The sequence below is a fragment of the Hyperolius riggenbachi genome, chromosome 2, assembly GCF_040937935.1.
Source record: "Hyperolius riggenbachi isolate aHypRig1 chromosome 2, aHypRig1.pri, whole genome shotgun sequence".
In the NCBI taxonomy this organism is placed as follows: Eukaryota; Metazoa; Chordata; class Amphibia; order Anura; family Hyperoliidae; genus Hyperolius; species Hyperolius riggenbachi.
Genome location: NC_090647.1, coordinates 121,091,611 through 121,116,255, shown reverse-complemented (window position 1 = coordinate 121,116,255; position 24,645 = coordinate 121,091,611). Strand labels below are relative to the sequence as shown.

The following is a 24,645-nucleotide window of genomic DNA, read 5'->3' as shown; positions in this document are numbered from 1 at the left end:
TTTCAGATCAATTTTGCAATAGATTTTGCTTTAAAGAGGACCCCAAATCTATTGCAAAATCTAACGCAATCCAGTTGGACTGGTTGGAAATTATCTAATATATCCTATCTCATGGAAAATGTTACCGTGCAGATGAGGCTTTAGCTGTACTACACATACAATTCCTTCTCTCAGAAGTTTATTTTCACTTCAGATTCCCTTTAATGATCACTACTGTTCTAGAAGCAATTATTAAAGGATACCCGAAGTGATGTGTGACATGATGAGATAGACATGGGTATGTACAGTGCCAAGCACACTAATAACTATGCTGTGTTCCTTTTTTTCTTTCTTTGCCTGAAAGAGTTAAATATCAGGTATGTAAGTGGCTGACTCAGTCCTAACTCAGACAGGAAGTGACTACAGTGTCACACTCACTGATAAGAAATTCCAACTATAAAACACTTTCCTAGCAGAAAATAGCTTCTGAGAGCAGGAAAGAGATAAAAAAGGACAATAGTTCAAGGATTTTAGCTCTGGCATACTTCAATGAATGTGTCATTGAGCAAAAACAATAAAACAGTTAAAACTTAAAAAGTAGATTTAAACAAAATAAAACTGTGGAATATCGTAAAAGGTCATTTTTAGGAGAAGGAAGACAAATACAATAGTTTATTTCATTTGTTTATTTTCGGGTGTCCTTTAACAGCGGAGGACCAATAAAGAGTTAATACTGCTGTTGAGGGAGGGCCCCTCTAGCCCAAGGGCCCCGGTGCGGTCGCAACCTCTACATGCCCTATTGCTTCTTCACTGGATATGACCCAGGGCTGGGCTGAAAACAATTGCTTCATAAAAGCAGACAGTTGGAATAAAATCCCTAGTGCTGTAATGAAAAGCCTTGCTGTGAGCTTTGTTCTTGTTACAACAGGAAGATTTGTATTTCTTGTGCTCAGGACACACCTCTCCACCTACAGTGTGATTTACTAAAATGAGGTCACACTGTAGAGGTGGCTTCAGCCTGATTAGGATTGTTTCCCTAGCACAGTCACATGACACCAAATGAAAAGCAAATGCGGGCTGTTCTGGCGTGTTATTCCCAAAGGCAAGAAACCACACTTCTTTCTGAACATGAGACTTCTCACACGCCCTATAAATATATAAATATAGTACAAATATGGTGCTTATTGTTATCTGATCACCACGTGTTGCAGCTATTAAGCTGAAGGCAAGACACACAGTCATTTGTTCCAACTGTCCATGTAAGTCTTTCCCAGAGACAGTATTGCAGTGTATGGCCTTGTTATGGCTAGCCAGTAATACTATGACTGTTTGCTAATCTCATATACTTTTCTGTTCATTATTCCATAACCCAGAACAGGGCAGCTTCTAGCCCTTTTCTCACTCCAGGCAAGAAGGTTTGTGTCAATCCCCCCCTCCCCCCCCCACACACACACACACTAAACAATACAAACAACCTGTCACAGTTTGTTGCACACCCCCTTCCTGCACTCCCCCAGCTTCGTCTGTAAATGTAGAGTATAGTGCAGCAGAAGCTGTGCTCTCACCTCTCCACTGGAGTCCAGTGCTGTGCTTCTGCTCCCCTGGAGTCCAGTGCTGTGCTTCCACCTGTCTGCTTGGCCTAGTGCCCAGCATCTTCTACTGCATGTAGCGTGATTAAACACAACAGGAGGAGATTGAGGTGCCAGCACTAGAGGAAGCAGAGGACAGACACTTTGGTTGCACGGGCCCAGCACTGGACTCCAGCAGGGAGGTGAGAGCACAGATTTTGCTGCGCTATACTCTGCATTTACACACTAGGCTGGGAGAGTGCAGGAGGGGGACGGGGACAGATCGTGGCACAAAAGGACATAAGGAGGCATGGGGGGCAGGCGTAGGTACAAAGTAGGACAGAAGGAGCCTAGGCACAGTGGGACAGAGGGATGCACAGGGTAGCACACAAGAGACAGAAGGATGCACAAAAGGACAGAGAGGATGAGAGGGCTAGAAGGAGTCACAAAGGGGGACAAAAGGAGGCACAGGGACTGAAGGAGACACACAGGGGGACAGAAGGAGGCACAAAGATGCACAAAATGGAGGCACAAAGTAGGACAAAAGAAGGCACAATGGGGGACAGAAGGAGGCACAGAAGGACAGATGGAGGCAGAGGTGGACTGAAAGAGGAAAAGGAGATCGAGGTAGCACAAGTGGACTGAAGGAGGCACAGGGGGACCAAAAGAGGCACAAAGGAGCACAGAAGGAGGCACAGGCTGGGAGGCACATGGGGGCAGAGGTGGCACAGGTTGATTGAAGGAGGCACATGGAGACAGAAGGAAGCACAAAGGGGAACAGAAGGCGGTACAGGGGACAGAAGGTGGCACAGGGGGACAGAGGAGGCACAGGTGGCATGGGGGACAAAAGGAGGCACCAAGAGGGGGCAGTAGGAGGCACATATGGGGACAAAATGAGGCACAGGAGGACAGGAGGAGTCACAGGGAGACAGAGGGATGCATGGGGGGAGGGGGCACGGAGGGACACAGTGGCGGTTGCCTGCAATTTACACTATTCAGATGCAGCAGAGGCAGGTGGTAGAACACTTGTGAGGATGTGGCTTAGTCCTGTGAGAGGGGTATGGAGGCTGCCATATTTATTACTTTCAAACAATACCAGTTGCCTGGCAGTCCTGCTGATATCTTTGGCTGCATACTGTATGAAACCAGTTGCGTGTGGTCCGGTATTAGTCATGGAGAGAATCCGAAGACATAACAACAAAAGTTGTTTAGGTGATACCTTTAATGAATAAATGTACAAGATTCCTTTTCCAAGCTTTCGAAACTTCAAGTCTCTTCTTCTGGCATGTTTCAGAGCTGGATCAGAATGGTTCTGTTCCAGCTCTGAAACATGCCTGAAGAAGAGACTTAAAGTTTTGAAAGCTTGCAAAGGAACCTTGTACAGTTATTCATTAAAGGTATCACCTAAACAACTTTTGTTGTTATGTCTTCAGATACTGTACTAAGTGTAAAAGTAGCAAAAAGTATCCGGGCACCAGCCACAGCAATGATGCTTAAGTGAACCTTTAATTCATCCCCATACAAAATGACATACACAGTGGTTATGGCCTGACAGCCGTTTCGCAGGGCAACCTGCTTTCTCAAAGGTTTTTGTTTGTTTGGTTGCCTTTGAGAAAGCAGGTTGTCCTGCGAAACGGCTTAAGCATCATTGCTGTGGCTGGTGCCCGGATACTTTTTGCTACTTTTACACTTGGATGATTGTGTTACTGATCCGGAGGCACATCACAAGTAACCTACTACCCCCTACTGTGCTGCAGTCTGCGGATTTCATCTGGTGCCAGTCTTCCTCTCTTTGTACATTGAGATACTGTATGAAACACACACCTGAAACAAGCATGCAGCTAATCCAGTCTGACTTCAGTCAGAAATATCTGATCTGCATGCTTGTTCAAGGTCCATCGCTGAAAAGGTGATCTACTCTCAAAACTTACTGTAATTAAATGACTTTAACCTCCTTGGCGGTATGGACGAGCTCAGCTCGTCCATAACCGCCGGAGGGCACCGCTCAGGCCCTGGTGGGCCAATTTTTGTAATTTTTATTTTTAAAACGCGCAGCTAGCACTTTGCTAGCTGCGTGTTCGGGACGATCGCCTCCACCCGCCGTTGATGCATGCTACCCGCCACGTAACAGCCCCCCCCCCGAGACCCCGTGCGCAGCCTGGCCAATCAGTGCCAGGCAGCGCTGAGGAGTGGATCGGGACTCCCTGTGACGTCACGACGTCGATGACGTCGATGACGTCATTCTGTTAGTCGCCATGGCGACGGGGGAAGCCCTAAAGGAAATCCCGTTCAGAACGGGATTTCCAGATGGGCTTGATCGCCGGCGGCGATCGGAGGGGTGGGAGGGAAGCCGCCGGGAGGGGGAAATCATGTAGCTAGCAGTAGGCTAGCTACATGATTTAACCACCCTGGCGTTCTGATTAAATCGCCAGGGTGGCTGCGGGAGGGTTTTTTTTAAATAAAAAAAAAACTATTTCATGCAGCCAACTGAAAGTTGGCTGCATGAAAGCCCACTAGAGGGCGCTCCGGAGGCGATCTTCCGATCGCCTCCGGCGCCCAGAATAAACAAGGAAGGCCGCAATGAGCGGCCTTCCTTGTTTTGCTTATATCGTCGCCATAGCGACGAGCGGAGTGACGTCATCGACGTCAGCCGACGTCCTGACGTCAGCCGCCTCCGATCCAGCCCTTAGCGCTGGCCGGAACTTTTTGTTCCGGCTACGCTGGGCTCAGGCGGCTGGGGGGACCCTCTTTCGCCGCTGCTCGCGGCGGATCGCCGCAGAGCGGCGGCGATCAGGCAGCACACGCGGCTGGCAAAGTGCCGGCTGCGTGTGCTGCTTTTTATTTGATGTAAATCGGCCCAGCAGGGCCTGAGCGGCAGCCTCCGGCGGTGTTGGACGAGCTGAGCTCGTCCAGACCGCTCAGGTGGTTAAAAAAAAATGCAAAAAATACTGCTGCGCCGCCACCCTGGCGCAAACAATAGAACGCCAGGGTGGTTAACAAGTTCAAGTATCCCCTGAGCCCAACTGAAGTACCCCTGGGGTATGCATACCATATGTTGAGAATCAGCACCCATGCCAAACACTTGAAGCCAAAAAGTCCATGGTAGCCTCTAACCCCTTGAGAACTAGGCAGGAGAGTAACTACAGGTGAGCAGCCTCTGTGAGTGCAGGGAGGCCCAGAGCTGTAGGGGGGCCCCAACTACTGCTGCACTCCCTCCAATAAAGGAGTCCATCCTTCAGATCAGGTGTTTTTGTGGCTACACTTGTTATGGGTGTGAAGATTATGATGGCCACACTTATTTTATGACCCTTGTGAGATGGGCCCCCAGGCTGTGAGGGTCACCAGGGGACAGGGCAGTTTCTAGGCTAAATTGCACTCAGGGCGAAGGTGTAAAAATTGCGCCCCCTTCCCCCCGCCCCCGGGGACTCGCAAACCCTTACTCTTTAGGGACAATCACACAGCCACAGGTAACAAGTAGACCTGCCTACTTAGTGACCAGCCGCTCATCCAGGAGGAAGCAGGGACCAGGAGAACACACAGGTGAAGAGAGCCCAGAAAGCCGACTCCTCCATGGGCGCCGCGCACTGACAGCCTGCAGTACCGCTACAGGACATCAGGCGTCATCATGCGGTGGTGACGTGATGATGATTTGACGTGTGAAGCAGGCAACCTAGGAGGAGTCATTTGGCTGCACCATGTGTCACCAGCTCCCTAGCAGTTATGTCCTTGTGCCTGCGCCCCCCATCCTTCTTCTACTTGGCAGTCTGCGCCCAGGGCGGTTGCCTCCGGCCCGCACTGCCCAAGAAACGGCCCTGCCAGGGGAGGGTGAACATTGGGGGGGAAGGGGGGGGGGCATTAAAGTTTTGCTGGGGGCATGATTTATAGTTATGCACCTGGCAGTAGGACTTAGCCATGTCATGGCTAAATGCCTAGTACCCAAATCAACTGTAAACAATTGAATGCATTTGCCTCTGTAGTGGTGCTGCCAACTGAAAACACAGCAGCCCATTACACTGCAGTTATGCCTCTTCTGCTGTGTGTTTATCCTTTTCTCTCATGAGAAAACTGCACCTTACGCTGCAAATGTAAATTCACCTTTAATACATTAAGGTTCCTTCCATAAGCAGCCTTTTTATTCAGTGGGTTTTAGCAGGCTGCATATTTTGTTTGTTTTATTTGTATTCCCATAACCTGTCCTGGGACACTCCTTGATGCGCTTTTGTGTTTTTCCAGGTGGTGTCACACAAAATTTGGAGAGCATCGAAAGTTTTGCAATCCTGTTTGCTTAACATGTCGCCAAACTTGATGCGCGATAGAAAGCATCACTTCCGGAGTCACAGGTACAGTACAGTAAAACATTTTTTTAAGAGAGTCTAAGGAGCAATATAAGGAACAACAATAGTGAGAAAATATTGATAGGATCTTCAGATGATGGTAATACAAGGAGTAAAGGCATGCAGGCTACTGTGCTCCATGGAACAGTAAGGCTGTGTTCCCACTTGAGTGAATGGACATTTGTTTTGTCTGTTCTCCGCTAATCGTAAAACGGACAGTGAATGGTTCCTATTTTATATATAGGAGCTGTTCACACTTGTAACTCTGCAATGGATCTGTGGGATTACGTTGTCACTCTTGCCACTCTGCAGCGGATCCTTTGCAGTAAGCGGACTCAGAGCCGGGACAAGGTCCTCCAGCACCCAAGGCTGAGACACCAAAGTGCGCCCCTCCATCCCTGCCACCCCAGCCGTCACACACTGATTGCTATTAGACTAGGAGATTTCCCAAGGCCCCCAAACCCCCATCACCTTAATCCCTGGTTATATGGCTTGCTGTCACTGCCATGTATCCCCTTTTCTTATTTCTCTCTGCTTCAAACACAATAGAGGAATGATAGCTGAGTGAGTTGTGCGCCCCCTCCTACACTGCGCCCTGAAGCTGGAGCCTCTCTCGCCTCTGCCCGGCCCTGAGCGGCTGCACTTATGTAGCCTATATGGGGAAACGCATCTGCCCCGGGCTACAGCAGAACCACTGCGGGCTACAGCCCATTTGACCCGCCACCGCTTGGTTCCTATACACAGCCCGGAGGCCGGCAGACAGGGGCGTAGCAATAGGGGGTGCAGAGGTAGCGACCGCATCGGGGCCCTTGGGCCAGAGGGGCCCCCGAAGGGTCCACCCTCTATCACAGTATTACATACATAGTTACATAGTTACATAGTTATTTTGGCTGAAAAAAGACATACGTCCATCGAGTTCAACCAGTACAAAGTACAACTCCAGCCCGTCCCCCACATACCCCTGTTGATCCAGAGGAAGGCGAAAAAAAACCCACCAGGCATGGTCCAATTAGCCCCAAATGGGAAAAATTCCTTCCTGACTCCAGATGGCAATCAGATAAAATCCCTGGATCAACATCATTAGGCATAACCTAGTAATTGTAGCCATGGATATCTTTCAACGCAAGGAAAGCATCTAAGCCCCCTTTAAATGCAGGTATAGAGTTTGCCATAACGACTTCCTGTGGCAATGCATTCCACATCTTAACCACTCTTACTGTAAAGAACCCTTTCCTAAATAAATGGCTAAAACGTTTTTCCTCCATGCGCAGCTCATGTCCTCTAGTCCTTTGAGAAGGCCTAGGGACAAAAAGCTCATCCGCCAAGCTATTATACTGCCCTCTAATGTATTTATACATGTTAATTAGATCTCCTCTAAGGCGTCTTTTCTCTAGACTAAATAAACCCAGTTTATCTAACCTTTCTTGGTAAGCGAGACCTTCCATCCCACGTATCAATTTTGTAGCTCGTCTCTGCACCTGCTCTAAAACTGCAATATCTTTTTTGTAATGTGGTGCCCAGAACTGAATTCCATATTCCAGATGTGGCCTTACTAGAGAGTTAAACAGGGGCAATATTATGCTAGCATCTCGAGTTTTTATTTCCCTTTTAATGCATCCCAAAATTTTGTTCGCTTTAGCTGCAGCGGCTTGGCATTGAGTACGATTATTTAACTTGTTGTCGATGAGTACTCCTAAGTCCTTCTCCAAGTTTGATGTTCCCAACTGTATCCCATTTATTTTGTATGGTGCTAGACCATTGGTACGACCAAAATGCATGACTTTACATTTGTCAACATTGAATTTCATCTGCCATGTATGTGCCCATATAGCCATCCTATCCAGATCCTGTTGCAATATGACACTATCTTCCTGAGAGTTGATGATTCTGCACAATTTTGTATCATCTGCAAAAATAGCAACATTGCTCACTACTGCATCTACTAGGTCATTAATAAATAAATTGAAGAGCACTGGACCCAGTACAGACCCCTGTGGGACCCCACTGCTAACAGTCTCCCATTTTGAGTACGATCCATTGACCACAACTCTTTGTTTTCTGTCCATTAGCCAGTTCCCTATCCATGCACACAAACTCTTCCCCAGTCCTTGCATTAGCTCTCTATTGGTCCTGTGCTGGTAATAATCACTTCTATAGATGTTTTGAATAGTAGTAATCCTTAACACACTGTTCCCCATCCCCTTCTTGCACCTCTGACACTGGGGTTGTCCTTGGCAGGTTTTGGTGCACCGTATCAATTGTTATGTATAGAGTGCTTGGGGGGCCCCATGTAAAACTTGCACCGGGGCCCACAGCTCTTTAGCTACGCCACTGCCGGCAGAAATATGGGGATCTCCACTGGGCTGCAAAAGCCCAATAGGAATCCTCACCAACAGGGAGAATTCTCATTGGGTTATGGTTTAACCAATGAGAATTGGTTGGTTAAAAGTATCCCTGTTGCTAGAGAGAATTGGTCTATTGCTTCATATGGAGACCCCCATATTTCTGCCAGCCTCCGGGCTGACTACAGAGGGCCGAGCAGCGGCAATCAGCAGTGCAACACTTAAAGAGGAAATGTCGCAAAAATCTTTAAACATTTTTTTTTTAAAACACATACAAATAAGAAGTACGTTTCTTCCAGAGTGAGATGAGCCAAAAATTACTTGTCTCCTATGTTGCTGTCACTTACAGTAAGTAGTAGAAATCTGAAATTTTTTGGGCTAGTCCATCTCAGCTTTTAAAACCTCTAAAAGCTTTTCCCAATGTAATGCTATGGGGTTTTTTACAAAACCTCATTGCTCCAGTGTGCACAGACACAGGATAACATTAGCAGCAGATTTAAAAACTCAAAACGCTCAGAAAAACTCCTCTGGTGTGCACCAGGCCTAAGGGCATTTTGAAAATAAAAAAATCCCTGTGAACCCACCATAAGGAGATGGGCTAGTCCAAAACCTGTCGGTTCTGTTATATTTCTACTACCTACTGTAGGTGACGGCAACATAGGAGAAAAGTAATTTATGGCTCATTTTACTCTGGAAGAAACATACTCTTTATATATGTTTGTTTACATATATTTAAAATTTTAATATTTTCGCGACTGAGGTCCTTTAAGTGGTGAACGTTGCAGACGGACAATGCAGAGCGGATACAAATTGGACGAAGCTACCATGTCCGTTTTGCATCTGTTGAAGTGAGAGCCAAGCCTAAAACCACTGCATACAGGTTGGTATACACCTTCCTTTAGACCTTATTTGAGCGAGTGACCAGATCGACATTCTGATGTGACATTGTTTGGGTATAGTAAAAAGCTAGCATTCACATGTATGATTTTTCCAAATTCCATTAAGACTTTAGATCATCTTTCCGATTGTATATCAAGATGCATCAAAAGGACATACACACAGATTGTTAGCCAGTATTACGATCGAGAATATCCAGCATGTCTGAGCTACTTCCGATTGAGAGACAGATCGATGTTCAGCTGGCAATCAATAGGCTGTACAATTTTGTGCCCAATCTGATCTTTTGATCGATCTGAAATAGGATCTGAAGTGAAAATAGTACGGTGTGTACCAGCCTCAATTCTGGCAATAAGCAGCAGCTACTCAGATACCATTAACATGCCTGACATACAGGTCAGGTTATTTTATCATTTGTAAAGCAGACGTGTTGGGGAATCACTGCATGTGTGGCATACAGTATATACAAAAATGTACTTGTTAAAAAGAGCAGGAAAGGTTGATTTATGGTAAACATGTGAATTGAAAGTGTTCTAGTTAGTTACACTATTAAAAAATAATGTAAATAGTGCCACCCAGTGGTGGTAAAGAACAGTGATTTTTATGATAAGCTTATCAAACACTAGCAGGATGATTTGAGTTTATTCACGGTATCTGCATTGCTAAGTAGTGCACAGAGCATTTCTGAGGGTGGGTTCACATGAGCGTGAAAATGTAGCGTTTTATGTCATGTTTAATGTTAATGTCATTAGGAATTTTTTTGCGTTTTTGCTGCATTTTTGCTGTGTTTGCTTTTTTTTAATGCAGATGCGTTTTGAGTGCGTTTTGTATGTGTTTTTATATTTAAATTTATGCAAATCACTAGGAAGACAGCAGGCAGTGGAAATACTTCAGAAATCTTTATTTTTTTTATAAAACGCATAAAAAAACCGCATACAAAACGCAATCCATTGCGTTTCTATTGACTTTCATTATGTGCGTATTGACAGAGTTCCTGCACATTATGCAACAAAACCAGCGTTTTCAGAATGCATGCTGTAAATCGCAGGTCTCTGTGTTTTTTTCTGCACCCCATTGACTAACATTGCTGCATAAAACGCAGCGTTTTACGCAACGCTAGCGTTTCTTCTATGTGTGCACCCAGCCTCATGCTGCTACAGTGCTATGCAGCGTGGTGTGGACTTATTCAGTATACAGAGTCCAGTACTCCCATGCAAATTGCCTACAATTTCTAGTAAATTTGCATACAGTGTGAAAAAGTCTTAAAGAGAACCTGTACTCTAAAATTCTTACAATAAAAAGCATACCATTCTATTCATTATGTTCTCCTGGGCCCCTCTGTGCTGTTTACAAACAAAAGAAATGGCATGTGATAGGCTGAGAGTACCTCAGTGTGAGCCTGGAGGGGGCCTGGAGAGGGTGTGTATAGCTTCTATCCTATCACAAGCAGAGCTGCACATTCCAGCCTGAGTGCCTGAGCCCGACAAAGCCGTCAGAGGAAAGAAGATTAGATTATATAACAGAGATAATACAGTCACTGTGCAAATAGGAAAGGCTGCAGTTAGGGCCTTTTTCCACTTGCAGTCGCTAGCGTTCACGCTGAACACTAGCGATTGCTGAATCGCAATTACCGGCGATTCCCCGACGTTCACGGCCGCGATTTTGCTATGCTATGCACTGCATAGCAAAATCGCGGCAAATATCGCTCCGCCGCGCGTTCGCGTTCCCGTAAAAAGCGAATCGCGGTAGTGGAAATGACCTACTGCGATTCCTATGTTAAAAAGCAAACCGTAGCGATTGTAAAATCGCTAGCGGTTTGCGTTTTTGCGATTCAGCCAGGTGGAAAAGGGCCCTAAGACAGACCACATTAGAACAGGTATAGGAACTTATAGGATAGAAGAAATAAGGCTTAATATTTGGTTACAGAGTCTCTTTAACTGTAATGTGAACTAAATTTGTGTTGATGAGTCACCTCCAGGTTAGGAATATATTGCAACAATTTAACAAATCTTCCTCTGAGTTTTTAACGTATTCTGTTTTGTGTAACATAAAAGATTCTGCCCCAGGGCTCTCCTATGTAAGCGTTATAAATAGTACAGCTGGGTCCAGCTCACTTTTTCTGCGGAGTTTCCTCCTAGTAGATCATTTTTAATCTTGTATTTGAAATAACTTTTCAGCAAGAAGGTAAAGGAATACTATCAGAATTCTTTTTTTGTATTTCCTTGATTGCAGGCGGGTTTAAAGGGACTCCGAGCTCTGAAAAAAAAGGAAAGTTGTACTCACCAGGGGCTTTTTCCAGCCCAGTGCTGGTCGGGAGGTCCCACGCCGGCGTCCTGGCTCCTCTCCTTCTCCCCGCTCCGGAATGGCTGGCAGGCCGCAGCCCGGGCGACACTCTCCCGAGTGCCGGGCTGCTCCTTCCGCATATGACGCGGATTACGTCACACGCCGGCCGCCTCGCGTCATCACGGCGGCCGGCGTGAAAGTACTGCGCCTGCGCGAACAAAGCGCGCATGCGCAGTACTTTCACGCCGGCCGCCGTGATGACGCGAGGCGGCCGGCGTGTGACGTAATCCGCGTCATACGCGGAAGCTGCAGCCCGACACTCGGGAGAGTGTCGCCCGGGCTGCGGCCTGCCAGCCATTCCGGAGCGGGGAGAAGGAGAGGAGCCAGGACGCCGGCGTGGGACCTCCCGACCAGCACTGGGCTGGAAAAAGCCCCTGGTGAGTACAACTTTCCTTTTTTTTTCAGAGCTCGGAGTCCCTTTAAAAGGCATATTATTGACAATTTTGAAAATATCACCTAGGAGAAAAGTAAGTTAATTCCATATGGGCCCCTGACTCTTATAACAACATTTTCAGCCTCGCTTTAGCACAAAGAAAGTGACTACAATTCCAGACAGAAGGGCTAGTCATGTGACTATTACAGGCACCTAAATGTTCCTGGACACTCCTCACTAACTGTGGGGTGAATGAGGAGATAGAGTTCTCCTTTACAGCTGGACTTTGTGGTAACATCTGCTAATACAGGGAATACATGTAGGTAATTCTGGCAATGTTAGGTTATCTAACACTAAGCTCATTACCTATTATGATAAAACATTCAGGCAGGGGTCACACTTGTCTTTCAGTTTGTACAGTTTTCAGAAAACTGAAAGACAAATGTGACCTCTACCTTACAACAGCTAATATAATTTATAGAGAAAACTGACAAATTGCGCAAGATGTCAGTTTTTTTTCTGCATGCGAAATCTGCATTAAAGTGTGACCTAGCTCATTGATTAACATGAGTTCTCAGTTGGAGTCAGTTTTTCTGTGCAGAAAACGCGTACGAAAGCCGGTAAGTGTGACCCCTGCCTCAAACTTAGTTTAAAGGAAACCTGAAGTGCCTCTAATACTTTTAGCCATAGACCCCGAACAAGCATGTTAAACTGGTGCTCTGACTGAAATCTCACTGGATTAGCCACATGCTTCTTTCAGGTGTGTGAGTCAGGTACTACTGCAGCCAAAGATATCAGCAGGACTGCCAGGCAAATGGTATTGTTTAAACATAAATAGATATGGCAGAATCTATATACCTCTCACTTCAGGTTCCCTTTAACCCCTCCCCAGCGGTATGGACAGATCTATCCGTCCATAAAAACATGCTGTGAACAGTATAAACGTGCATACACATCACTACTCTCTTGCACTGTATACTAGACCCTTGCTTGACACATTTTGGCAAGTTACAGGAAAAAAAAAGTTTTAAAATTTTATCACTTTTTGCACAGAAATCCTGGGAAAATTGAACGCCAGGGAGGTTAAAGGGAACCAGAGACGCCAGCAAAAAGAAGTTATACATACCTGGGGCTTCCTCCAGCCCCATGCGCACGGATCACTCCCACGCCGCCGTCCTCTGCTTCCTGTATCAGCCAGTTCCGGGTCCCGTATTTTCGGCCAGTCGGCGGCAGCACGCGGCCAATTGTCCGCATCACCGGGGCTCCCAGCATACCATTACGCGTGTGGCTGCTTACTGCGCAGCCGCACGCATAAGGATATGGAGGGAGCCCCTGTTCATGCGGACAATTGGCCGCATCCGCCGGAAGTGACGAGACCCGGTACCGGCAATACAGGAAGCGGAGGATGGCGGCGTGGGAGCGATCCAGGCTTATGGGGCTGGAAGAAGCCCCAGGTATGTATTTTTTCTTTTTCTGTGGCCGGCGTCTCTGGTTCCCTTTAAAGAGAACCCGAGGTGGGTTTGAAGAATATTATCTGCATACAGAGGCTGGATCTGCCTATACAGTCCAGCCTCTGTTGCTATCCCAAACCCCACTAAGGTCCCCCTGCACTCTGCAATCCCTCATAAATCACAGCCACGCTGCTGACAAACAGCTTGTCAGAGCTGGCTGTGTTTATCTCTATAGTGTCAGTCTGCTGCTCTCCCCGCCTCCTGCAGAACTCCAGTCCCCGCCTGCATCCCTTCCCTCCCTGCTGATTGGAGGGAAGGGATGGGGGCAGGGACCGGAGCTATGCAGGAGGTGGGGGAGCAGCTGAGACTGACACTACAGATGTAAACACAGCCTCACAGCACGGCTGTGATTTATGAGGGATTGCAGAGTGCAGGGGGACCTTAGTGGGGTTTGGGATAGCAACAGAGGCTGGGCTGTATAGGCAGATACAGCCTCTGTATGCAGATAACATTCTTTAAACACACCTCGGGTTCTCTTTAAGGACACTTTTCCTTGAGTTTATATTTTGATGTTGGTATTTATGCAGTATTATTAATCTTCTTTTATTATATGCCTTTGAAGAGATGGGTATATTTGTGCTGATGTATTGTGGCGATATAATAGTAACACATTACTTCTACCCACAGACAGTGCTGTTCAGGGAAGGAACTTGTAGACTGGCTCATTGGCATCAGCTCAACCCCCCAGTCGCGCAGTCAGGCGGTGGGCATATGGCAAGTGTTGCTGGATGAAGGAGCACTTGTGCATGGTAAGTAGATCTGTCATTTTCATTATTATTATTTATTAAAGAGTAATTGTTAGCCCAAAAAATCAAATTTAAATCTCTATTTCAATGTGTTAAATAGTTTGTAAGGGAGCCAAAAAGGCAATGCTGAAGTTAAAAAGCAATCTAATTTTTTTACTTAGGAGCTTGGGGAAAAGGCTGAATGATAGCCACACAGTAAAAAAATTAGATTGCTTTTTAACTTCAGCATTGCCTTTTTGGCTCCCTTACAAACTATTTAACTCATTGCAATAGAGATTTAAATTTGATTTTTTGGGCTAACAGTTACTCTTTAAAGGATAATATAGCATAGATTTAGGCCTTGTTAAAGGGTACCTTAACTGAGAGAAATATGGATGTTTCCTTTTAAACAATACAAGTTGCCTGGCAGTCCTGCTGATCTCTTTGGCTGCAGTAGTGGCTGAATCACACACCTGAAACAAGCATGCAGCTAATCCAGTCTGACTTCTGTCAGAGCACCTGATCTGCATGCTTGTTGAGGGGCTGTGGCTAAAAGTATTAGAGACACAGGATCAGCAGGAGAGTCAGGCAACTGGTATTATTGTAAAAGGAAAAATCCATATCCTTCTCAGTGTAGGTTCCCTTTAATAATGTGTACATCATATTGGCCCAAATGCAATTCACTTTTTCTCCTGAGATATCTCCTAGGATATAATTTTTCATCTTCTCTTTAAAATAACGTTTAAGCATTTCACAATTGAAAAAGTACCAAAAAGTAGGTGAACAAAATACTATTACAATTATTTTAAGTATTTTATGAAAAGATGTGAAAATATCAACTAGGAGAAAACTCAGGAGAAAACGTGAATTGCATATGGATTATGGATGATTATGTTTAAAAATAACTCTATCAGTAATGAAGAAGCTGGCATTTTCTAATTATAAATAACTTGTATGTGCCCATTTTGCAGCAGAGCCGCCGCCGCCGCCCAAATTACCTGTTTCAATGTAGCGATGCTGTCATTCCCCCTAAGAGCTACAATCACCAGGGGCGTAGGAATAGACCCTGCAGCCCCTGCAGTTGCAGGAGGGCCCCTAGCAAGTCAGGGGCCCGGAGGAGGAAAGGCTGTCACCACCGGCGTACCTACCGGGGATGCGACTCTCTCAGCCGCAGGGGGGCCCGGACGCCCGGGGCTGCTCTGGGGCCCGCTCACTGTGCGTGGGGGGAGCGCTGCTCTGGACCCCCCAGCAAGGTGCTCAACTGGCCGCAGCGTCTAATAGACGCTGCGCCAGTTCATTCCCCGCAGCCCCGCTCCACCAGCAGCCTGCATAGTCTCCGGCAGGCAGAGCAGGGCTACGGCAAGATGGCCGCCGAAGAAGCCCTACACTGGAGACTATTTGTGTCTCTAGTACAGGGCTTCGGCAGCCATCTTGCCGTAGCCCTGCACTCTGCCTGTCAGCGCGGGAGATGTGCTGCAGGAGGACTCGGGGAGCTGCGAGCCAGATGCCGGGAGAGGAGAAGACTTCTGTCAGGTAAGTGAATTGGTTTTTTTTCACAGGTGCATTTTTTTTTCTAGTGTCTGCTGCCTACATTGTGATTTTCTGGTCACTGCTGCCCACATTGTGATTTTTAGGTGTCTGCTGCCCACATTATGATTTTCTGGTCACTGCTGCCCACATTGTGATTTTCAGGTGTCTGCTGCCCACATTATGATTTTCTGGTCACTGCTGCCCACATTGTGATTTTCAGGTGTCTGCTGCCCACATTATGATTTTCTGGTGTCTGCTGCCCACATTATGATCTTCTGGTGTCTGCTGCCCACATTATGATTTTCTGGTCACTGCTGCCCACATTGTGATTTTCAGGTGTCTGCTGCCCACATTGCGATTTTCTGGTGTCTGCTGCCCACATTATGATTTTCTGGTGTCTGCTGCCCACATTACGATTTTCTGGTCACTGCTGCCCACATTGCGATTTTCTGGTGTCTGCTGCCCACATTGCGATTTTCTGGTGTCTGCTGCCCACATTACGATTTTCTGGTCACTGCTGCCCACATTGCGATTTTCTGGTCACTGCTGCCCACATTGCGATTTTCTGGTGTCTGCTGCCCACATTGCGATTTTCTGGTGTCTGCTGCCCACATTACGATTTTCTGGTCACTGCTGCCCACATTGCGATTTTCTGGTCACTGCTGCCCACATTGCGATTTTCTGGTGTCTGCTGCCCACATTATGATTTTCTGGTGTCTGCTGCCCACATTACGATTTTCAGGTGTCTGCTGCCCACATTACGATTTTCAGGTGTCTGCTGCCCACATTACGATTTTCAGGTGTCTGCTGCCCACATTAGGATTTTCTGGTGTCTGCTGCCCACATTGCGATTTTCTGGTGTCTGCTGCCCACATTGCGATTTTCTGGTGTCTGCTGCCCACATTACGATTTTCAGGTGTCTGCTGCCCACATTGTGATTTTCAGGTGCCTGCTGCCCACATTACGATTTTCTGGTCACTGCTGCCCACATTGCGATTTTCTGGTCACTGCTGCCCACATTGCGATTTTCAGGTGTCTGCTGCCCTCATTACGATTTTCAGGTGTCTGCTGCCCACATTACGATTTTCAGGTGTCTGCTGCCCACATTACGATTTTCAGGTGTCTGCTGCCCACATTGCGATTTTCAGGTGTCTGCTGCTCACATTGCGATTTTCAGGTGTCTGCTGCCCACATTGCGATTTTCTGGTGTCTGCTGCCCACATTACGATTTTCTGGTGTATGCTGCCCACATTAGGATTTTCAGGTGTCTGCTGCCCACATTGCGATTTTCTGGTGTCTGCTGCCCACATTACGATTTTCTGGTGTATGCTGCCCACATTAGGATTTTCTGGTGACCGCTGCCCACATTGCGATTTTTCTGGTGACTGCTGCCCACATAAGGATTTTCTGGTGACTGCTGCCCACATTAGGATTTTCTGGTGACTGCTGCCCACATTGCGATTTTTCTGGTGACTGCTGCCCACATAAGGATTTTCTGGTGACTGCTGCCCACATTAGGATTTTCTGGTGTCTGCTGCCCACATTACGACATTCTGGTGACTGACTGCTGCCCACATTAGGATTTTCTGGTGACTGCTGCCCACATTACGATATTCTGGTGACTGCTGCCCACATTAGGATTTTCTGGTGACTGATGCCCACATTGCAATTTTCTGGTGACTGCTGCCCACATGGCGATTTTCTGGTGACTGCTGCCCACATTGCGATTTTCTGGTGAACTCTGCCCACATTACGATTTTCTGGCCCACATTACAATTTTCTGGTGAAAACTGCCCACGTTACGATTGTCTGGTGAATGCTGTCCACGTTACGATTTTCTGGTGAACGCTGCCCACATTACGATTTTCTGGCCCACATTACGATTTTCTGGTGAACACTGCCCAAGTTACGATTGTCTGGTGAATGCTGTCCATGTTACAATTTTCTGGTGAACTCTGCCCACATTACGATTTTCTGTCCCACATTACGATATTCTGGTGAACGCTGCCCACATTACGATTGTCTGGTGAATGCTGCCCACGTTACAATTTTCTGGTGACTGCTGCTCACGTTACTATTTTCTGGTGACTGGTGCCCACATTACGATTTTCTGGTGAACTCTGCCCACATTACGATTTTCTGGCCCACATTACGATTGTCTGGTAAAATGCTGCCCACTTTACAATTAATTTACAGTGAAACGCTGCCCCATTACGATTATTTGGCACCTATGGGGGGGGGGCCCCATCCAAATATTCGCAGGGGGGCCCAGTGATTTCTAGTTACGCCCCTGACAATCACTCCATCTACATTTGGCAGAATGATATAGTGTGTGGGATACCCTTCCTGCTTCAGGTACAATGATAACACATTCACAAAAGCCAGCTCATTGGCTATGTTTCTCTATGGTCTGCAGGCCCGGATTTACCTCACAGGAGCATTTAGGCACAGATGTCCTGGCACCCTAGAATCTACCAACACCTGCAGAACCGCACCCCAAGTGTGCTGGCTGGCCCAGCTGTCATTACTCCCCTACTTCCCTTGCCTGGTGTAGGTGGCTATAGGTGCCACTTAGTATTAGGTAACAAGAGCTATCCTCAGCATTATGTAGCTAGAGCAGCCCCTGACTGAAGGGAGATCTGTTCAGTAGAGTGCCAAGACCCTTGTGAGTAACCTCTCATTTACACGAGATAGGTAAGGTAGGTTACTCTGCGTAGGTAAGGCTGGAGGGAAGCACTTGGGGAGGGGAGTGAGCCGCCTTTCCTTCGTCAGGCGCCTGTAGGCATGTGCCTATAGTGCCTTGTGGTAAATCCGGCCCTGATGGGCTGGTTTACATATACGTATAATGTGCATTATAACTCACATTTTTTCATCACATTGTTGCCCACATCTTCCTGTAAAACGCGTGAGCTACATCAGAATGACGTGAGGTCTCCTACCCCTCACTCCCAGCAACTGTTTTTTCAAAAGCTGATCACAGTTCACATGACTAAACAGAAGGAATTTCAGTCAATGTTCTGATCAGAAGTAAATTGTCTGGCCATCGGTTTAATTTGAATTAATGTTTTTATCAAATCAAATGTCTAATCTCTTGGAAAGGTCACACAGAGTAAGCGTGGATTCATTTCCCAGGGATTTAGAGGCATGAAATACCGCAGTGAAGTGGCTGGAGGAGGATAAAGATCTGATTTGTGTATTAGAGAAACATGAAGAAAATGTTGGAATGCGGCAGTCATGTTTAATAATAAGATCCTTCCTGACTCTGCACATTACACATTACAGTTCTTAAAGCTTCTATCCTGTGTTTAACTATTTTAAAGCCAAAAGATTTTCCATTTAGACAGCCAAAGGATTTCCAGATAAGTAAATAAAATGTCAAACCGGCATCACCTTGCCAGCTTTTCGGGTATCCTAGCAACACTGGTAATATTTTTGCCATGTACAAGTTGGCTTTGGTCCACCATGTAGGCTGTATAAGGGTGTGTTCACATCAATGCATTTTATAATGCGGTTACCTAACAAATCACCTGATCAGATCAGTCACATGCCTTAATATTTATCAAAGGTTCTTACCAATAACATCATTTAGCTGTCTCAGGTCTTCAAGATGTGCCCACAGATTAGCAGACAAATCTCAGGTAATCTTCCTAATTTAAACTGGTAAATCCCTATAAATATAATGATTTTTTTTTTTGCAGTGAGACAAGAGCCAAATTTCCAAGACAGAGATTCCCAGTTTTACCGATTCTATAAGGCGGATCAGTTTTTAGACCCGTTATTGAGTGAGCGAGATACGGAGGATGAGATACACGAGTCTCTGGTGTTTCTGGGACAGCTTGGACCCGCTGCATTGCTCACTATGATACTTCGGAAACCGTGAGTTCATTTCTATTTCTACTTCTGTAGGTGTCAACAGGGGACATGTATGGGGCCTCCCTGCAAAAAAAATTGCATGGGGCCCACTAGGTCCATTGCCCCCCCCCCCCCCCCCCCCCCAAGGTACCAGGCAGGTAGCCGGTAACTCCTCCCACCATGCAGAGTAGCACAGGGAGCATTATCTTTACCTGTTTCCAGCACCACGGATCTCAGTGCATCACAGCAGCAGCACTCTCTGCTGCCCTTCGCCCAGCTCCCAATCACATGACTCACATGGGCCATGTGATAGGGAGCCAGTGAATGGCAGCAGAGAGTGCTGCTGCTGTGATGTACAGAGGAGACCCGCTACACTGGAACAGGTAGCAAGTGTTATATTACCTGCCTCCAGTGCTGCGGGTCTCCTCTGTGCATCACAGCACACTCTCTCTGCTGCCATTCACCAGCTCCCTATCACATGACCGATGTGAGTCATGTGATCGGTAGCTCAGTGAATGGCAGCAGAGAGTGCTGCTGCTGTGATGTACAGAGGAGACCCGCTACACTGGAACAGGTAACAAGTGTAATATCACCTGCCTCCAGTGCTGCGGGTCTCTTCTGCGCATCACAGCACACTCTTTCTGCTGCCATTCACCATCTCCCTATCACATGACCGATGTGAGTCATGTGATCGGTAGCTGGGCGAAGGGATAGAGGATAGGTAGCTCAGTGAATGGCAGCATAGAGTGCTGCTGCTGTGATACATGGAGATCTGCGGTGCTGGAAGCAGGTAAATATAGTGCTCCCTGCGATAGTGTGCATGTGGATGAGAGTAGGAGGGGCCCTCCTGTAGTCGCGGGGCCTTTTGTTACGCCCATGGGTGTTGAGGTCATTAAAAATGTGGTGCTTATACAAGTAGTGAATGTAATCTGCGGAGGTCCCTAATTCTAAGGATTGTTTACCCCTTTCTTTAGAAACAGCCGCATTTGTCCCAATATATTCAAGCCTCCTTGGAAAGTCTCCATCCTAAACATACATTACAATATTGCTTTCTTAAAGGACAACTATCCCAAGAAATTGTAAAACTTAATACAGATGGTACATGTAAAATGTAAATTTTTTTTCCAGAGTAAAATGCACAATAAATTACCTTTTTCCTATGTCATTGTCAATTATAAAAGGTAGTGAAAATCTGACAAGGCTGTCAGGTTTGGACTAGTCCATCTCCTCATGGGGGGATTATTCATCAGTTATTTTTTTATTTACAAAAGTACTTACTGAACTACAGTTGCTCAGTCCACGTGCCAATATAGCGTGCAAACTCCCTTTGCAGGGAGTGCTTTTGTAAAGACTCAGGGTAATACTGAGAATCTCCGATGAGGAGATGGACTAGTCCAAAATCTGTCAGATCTGTCAGGTTTTAACTAGAACTGAAAGCGACAGAAACATAGGAAAGAAGGTAATTTATAGTGTTTTTTACTTCGGGAGAAATGTATACATCTACATATATGTATGTATTTTACATTTTCCAGTTGTGCGTTAAAGAATGTAAGAGTGCTTTTTTCAACGCAGAACATTCCCACTGTCCAAAATGACGTTTCCACAATACATCACTTCTGGACAGTGGGCAAAGCCATGTGCATCATTCAGTGTTGTCTTTGTGAACCGGAAATGTATCCAGAGGTGCTGTAATATAGCACAATTATATACTCCTTATAGTGCCCCTAAATACTCAGCCATATCCTGAAACAAACCATGCTTAATAAAAGTCCGCAAGCTGTTTCCTTCCTGAATATTTTCATCACTTTCATCAAGCCAGCTTAGATTTGCAGTGAAGGTTTGAATGATTCTGTATGGTGGGGAATGTTGGAGTAGTGATATGGGGTACCCACAGGGCCGGCCCTAGACTTTTTGCCGCCTGAGGGGGGGGGGCGCTCTGGGGGGCCGCCGAGCTGGAGAGGCAGCTGGCAGGACGGGGGTATTGGGCCTAGCGGCGGGGAGGGGGTCGTACCCCCCCCTCCCTCGCCTGGGTCCCCCGAACTGCGCTCCCCTCCAGCCTTACATAGAAGAAGCAGCCGCTATTTGTAAGACGCACGGGCGGGGAGGACTCACCTCTTCCCAGCGTGCGCTCCACTGACATCACTTCCTGCAGCGTTGCAGGAAGTGACGTCAGTGGAGCGCACGCTGGATTGAGGAAGAGGTGAGTCCTCCCCGCCCGTGCCTCTTACAAATAGCGGCTGCTTCTATGTAAGGCTGGAGGGGAGCGGAGGACGGGGGACCCAGGCGAGGGAGGGGGAGGTCCGACCCCCCCTCCCCGCCGCTAGGCCCAATACCCTCGTCCTGCGAGCTACCCCTCCAGCTCGGGGCCGGCTCCCCGCACGGACGGGCGGATGCCGCCCCTGGAAATTTGCCGCCTGAGGCAAAAGTTTCACCCCGCCTCATGAGCGGGCCGGCCCTGGGTACCCATTTAATTTGGGTTTACAGAACTACCAGAATTTTACTTAGTGAGTTAAAGGAGCCTAAACACCCTGTACAATGCAGTATTGCCTTCTTAAAACAGATTATAATGACATGAGGCCCCTCCCCCTCGTGGCTGAAGATCTATGAATTGCCACAGCAGGTAATGTTAGTTACTTTTTGGCTTTGCAAGATGTTCAATGTCTTTACGCAACATGTGTATGCAAATTCAGTGAAAATAAAATACAGCCAAAAATCTGGAGTTTCAAAAAACAGCATCCTCCACTCTCCTCTCACGTCAGGCTTCCTTCCACAGACTGACAGACTTACAGACTTTGGCCTCAATTCACCAAGCTTTATCAAACACTTTATCAAATGTTTGATAATTTACCTCATGGGTAAAATCTAATTTTGAATTCACTAAGGTGTTATATATTTATTGAATGTTTTATCGATAAAACGTTCAATAAATTCATAACACCTCAGTGAATTGGAAATTAAATTTTACCTATGAGGTAAATTATCAAACATTTGATAAAGTGTTTGATAAAGCTTAGTGAATTGAGGCCAATGATACTTATATGAAGGGGTTTGCATACCCCAGAGCTTGCATTTCCCATATATCTGGGATGGTGAATTTCAGAGAATATCTGCTGTATAGTGCGTACATTTAAAATAGCCGCTAGTTAAAATGGGCGCAGATATCGGTAAACTTAAATTTCACTGCGACAGTAGCTACAATCTTATTGTCGTTAGGTATTGACACTATATAACGGTTGAAGAAGAGAAATAGCGGTTAGGGCTCGTTTCCACTATCGCAAATCCGCATGCGTCCAACGCATGCAGATTCGCACATGTAATGCAAGTGGATGGGCCTGTTTCCACTGTAGCGTTGTTGAGGTGCGTTTTTTTCAGCGGTAAAAAAACGCACAAAAGAGCCAACGAATTCGCCTGCAAGTGGAATGCATGCGAATCGCCGCTAATGTATTTAATAGGAAATTCGCATGCGGCTATGGTATGCGAATTTTCATGCGAATTCGCATGCGAATTCGCATTGGTACCAATGTAATTCAAACAGGCAGTGACATGGTTAAATTCGCATATACCCTCACCTATGCGAATTCGCATGCGAATTCGCGGCAAAAAACGTGCAAAAATTCGCATCCGCATGCTATTTCATGGAATTTCAACAGCGGTGGAATCCAGGCGATTCTGCACCGCAATAGTGGAAACGAGCCCTTAGGGTGCGTATAAGCTATAATAAGCGTCAAACTGTAAATCATTAAATCCAGTGACACCGTGATCTCTAGCCTAATGGTAGCGGCTATAATATACTTAATAGTCCTTATCTACGCGTACTCCTTCCAAGGCAACATGGGTATAGTTTAATGGCTGTAACGAGTCCCATATTGCCCGCTGACTGTGACCGTAATAACCCTATGGCGGTAGCCTGTGACCGACAGCATAATGCAAACTACTTGCCCATTTCAAAGCCAGTGCAGGTGAGACACGTGTTTTGCTGCTACAACGGGTGCAATCCAAGTTCAGATTATGGGCATAATTTATACACTGGGCAGGGGGAGAGATGCCAATTAATTACTAGCGGTATCTCACATGCGCAATCTACCCTCATGTTGACAGCGGGACCAACAGGTCTGTATCAGGGCATGTCACAGCTTTAAAGTTGAGCATATTGGCTGCACTTTCCAGGCTTTATGTGTGCAGTGGCGACAATAGCGGGACCATGCATCTTTTTAGCGTCTACAAATGAATTGCTGAAGCTCATGATTTGTGTCTGTAACAGGTGTAATTTGCGGCTATATAAATTGTACAATCTACGGGAACAACTCATTAGGCTTTTACCGCATTTGTTCACTAAAGCTTTACAACGATGGGAAAATAGACATTGCCGGTACTCTGCCTACTACTTATTTAACCATGAGATTTAATTAAAATGCACTTCATTTAGGCACACAGGGAGGTACAATATTGAACTATGAATCCTGCGTGCAGCTTTTATTGTAGCCTTATCTACCCGCATCGCAAGGGGCAAACTTACAACTGTAACAACTGACTGTAACAACACATTAGCACACTGATACCTTCAGCTTGTACTGTAGCCAATCCACAAGGGGCATATTTAAAAAGGCTACTGCTGTCATATCCTAGTCAGGCTGATGCTATATTAAATCATACATCCTGTACTCCGCTTGCAATGTAGCTTTATGTAACCTTTGTTCAAAGGCTGCATTAAAAGCTTACAGAGCTTGGTAACAGCTATCGTCATATAGTGTCGGCCTGCTTATAGGTCATATACCATTGTGCAGTGATTGTAGCCAGTTCAGCGTAGTTAAGTTCAGTGTAGCTTAATGTTGCCACTGTTCAAGTGAAAAACTAAAAGTAGTGACGGCTGACACGAGACAATATATTCACGGGACTTGTAGTGCGTTTACAGGTCATCGGCTTAGCTCTGACAGCTGCTTTCTGTTTGACCCTTGTACAGCGGCTACATCAGGAGCTGTGGAATGTTGCTTCCTCTTCTGAAGTGGCAACCACATGCTGTATTAAAAGATTTAACCCCCTCACTACCCTACATCCTAACCCTTCCACAAGGTTAACCTACCCCTGTATGTCATACCTGGATCCCCAGGCACAGTCAGTCCTCAGCACCCACTGCAGTCAGTGTCGGCAGCCCCACAGCCGCTGCCCCTGTCAAACCTCCAAAGCAAAGTTC

General features: G+C 46.4%; 1 protein-coding gene across 3 annotated transcripts in view; it reads left to right on the top strand.

Moving 5' to 3' along the window:
* RAPGEF3 (Rap guanine nucleotide exchange factor 3) overlaps positions 1 to 24,645 on the top strand; it is a 182,557-nt gene that overhangs the window by 96,405 nt on the left and 61,507 nt on the right. For all 3 annotated transcript variants that reach the window (XM_068267305.1, XM_068267307.1, XM_068267308.1), the window contains exons 3-5: positions 5,781 to 5,887; positions 13,975 to 14,096; positions 19,301 to 19,478. In XM_068267305.1, coding sequence (XP_068123406.1) covers positions 5,781 to 5,887; positions 13,975 to 14,096; positions 19,301 to 19,478 — 407 coding nt within the window. The remainder of the gene's footprint in view (positions 1 to 5,780; positions 5,888 to 13,974; positions 14,097 to 19,300; positions 19,479 to 24,645) is intronic.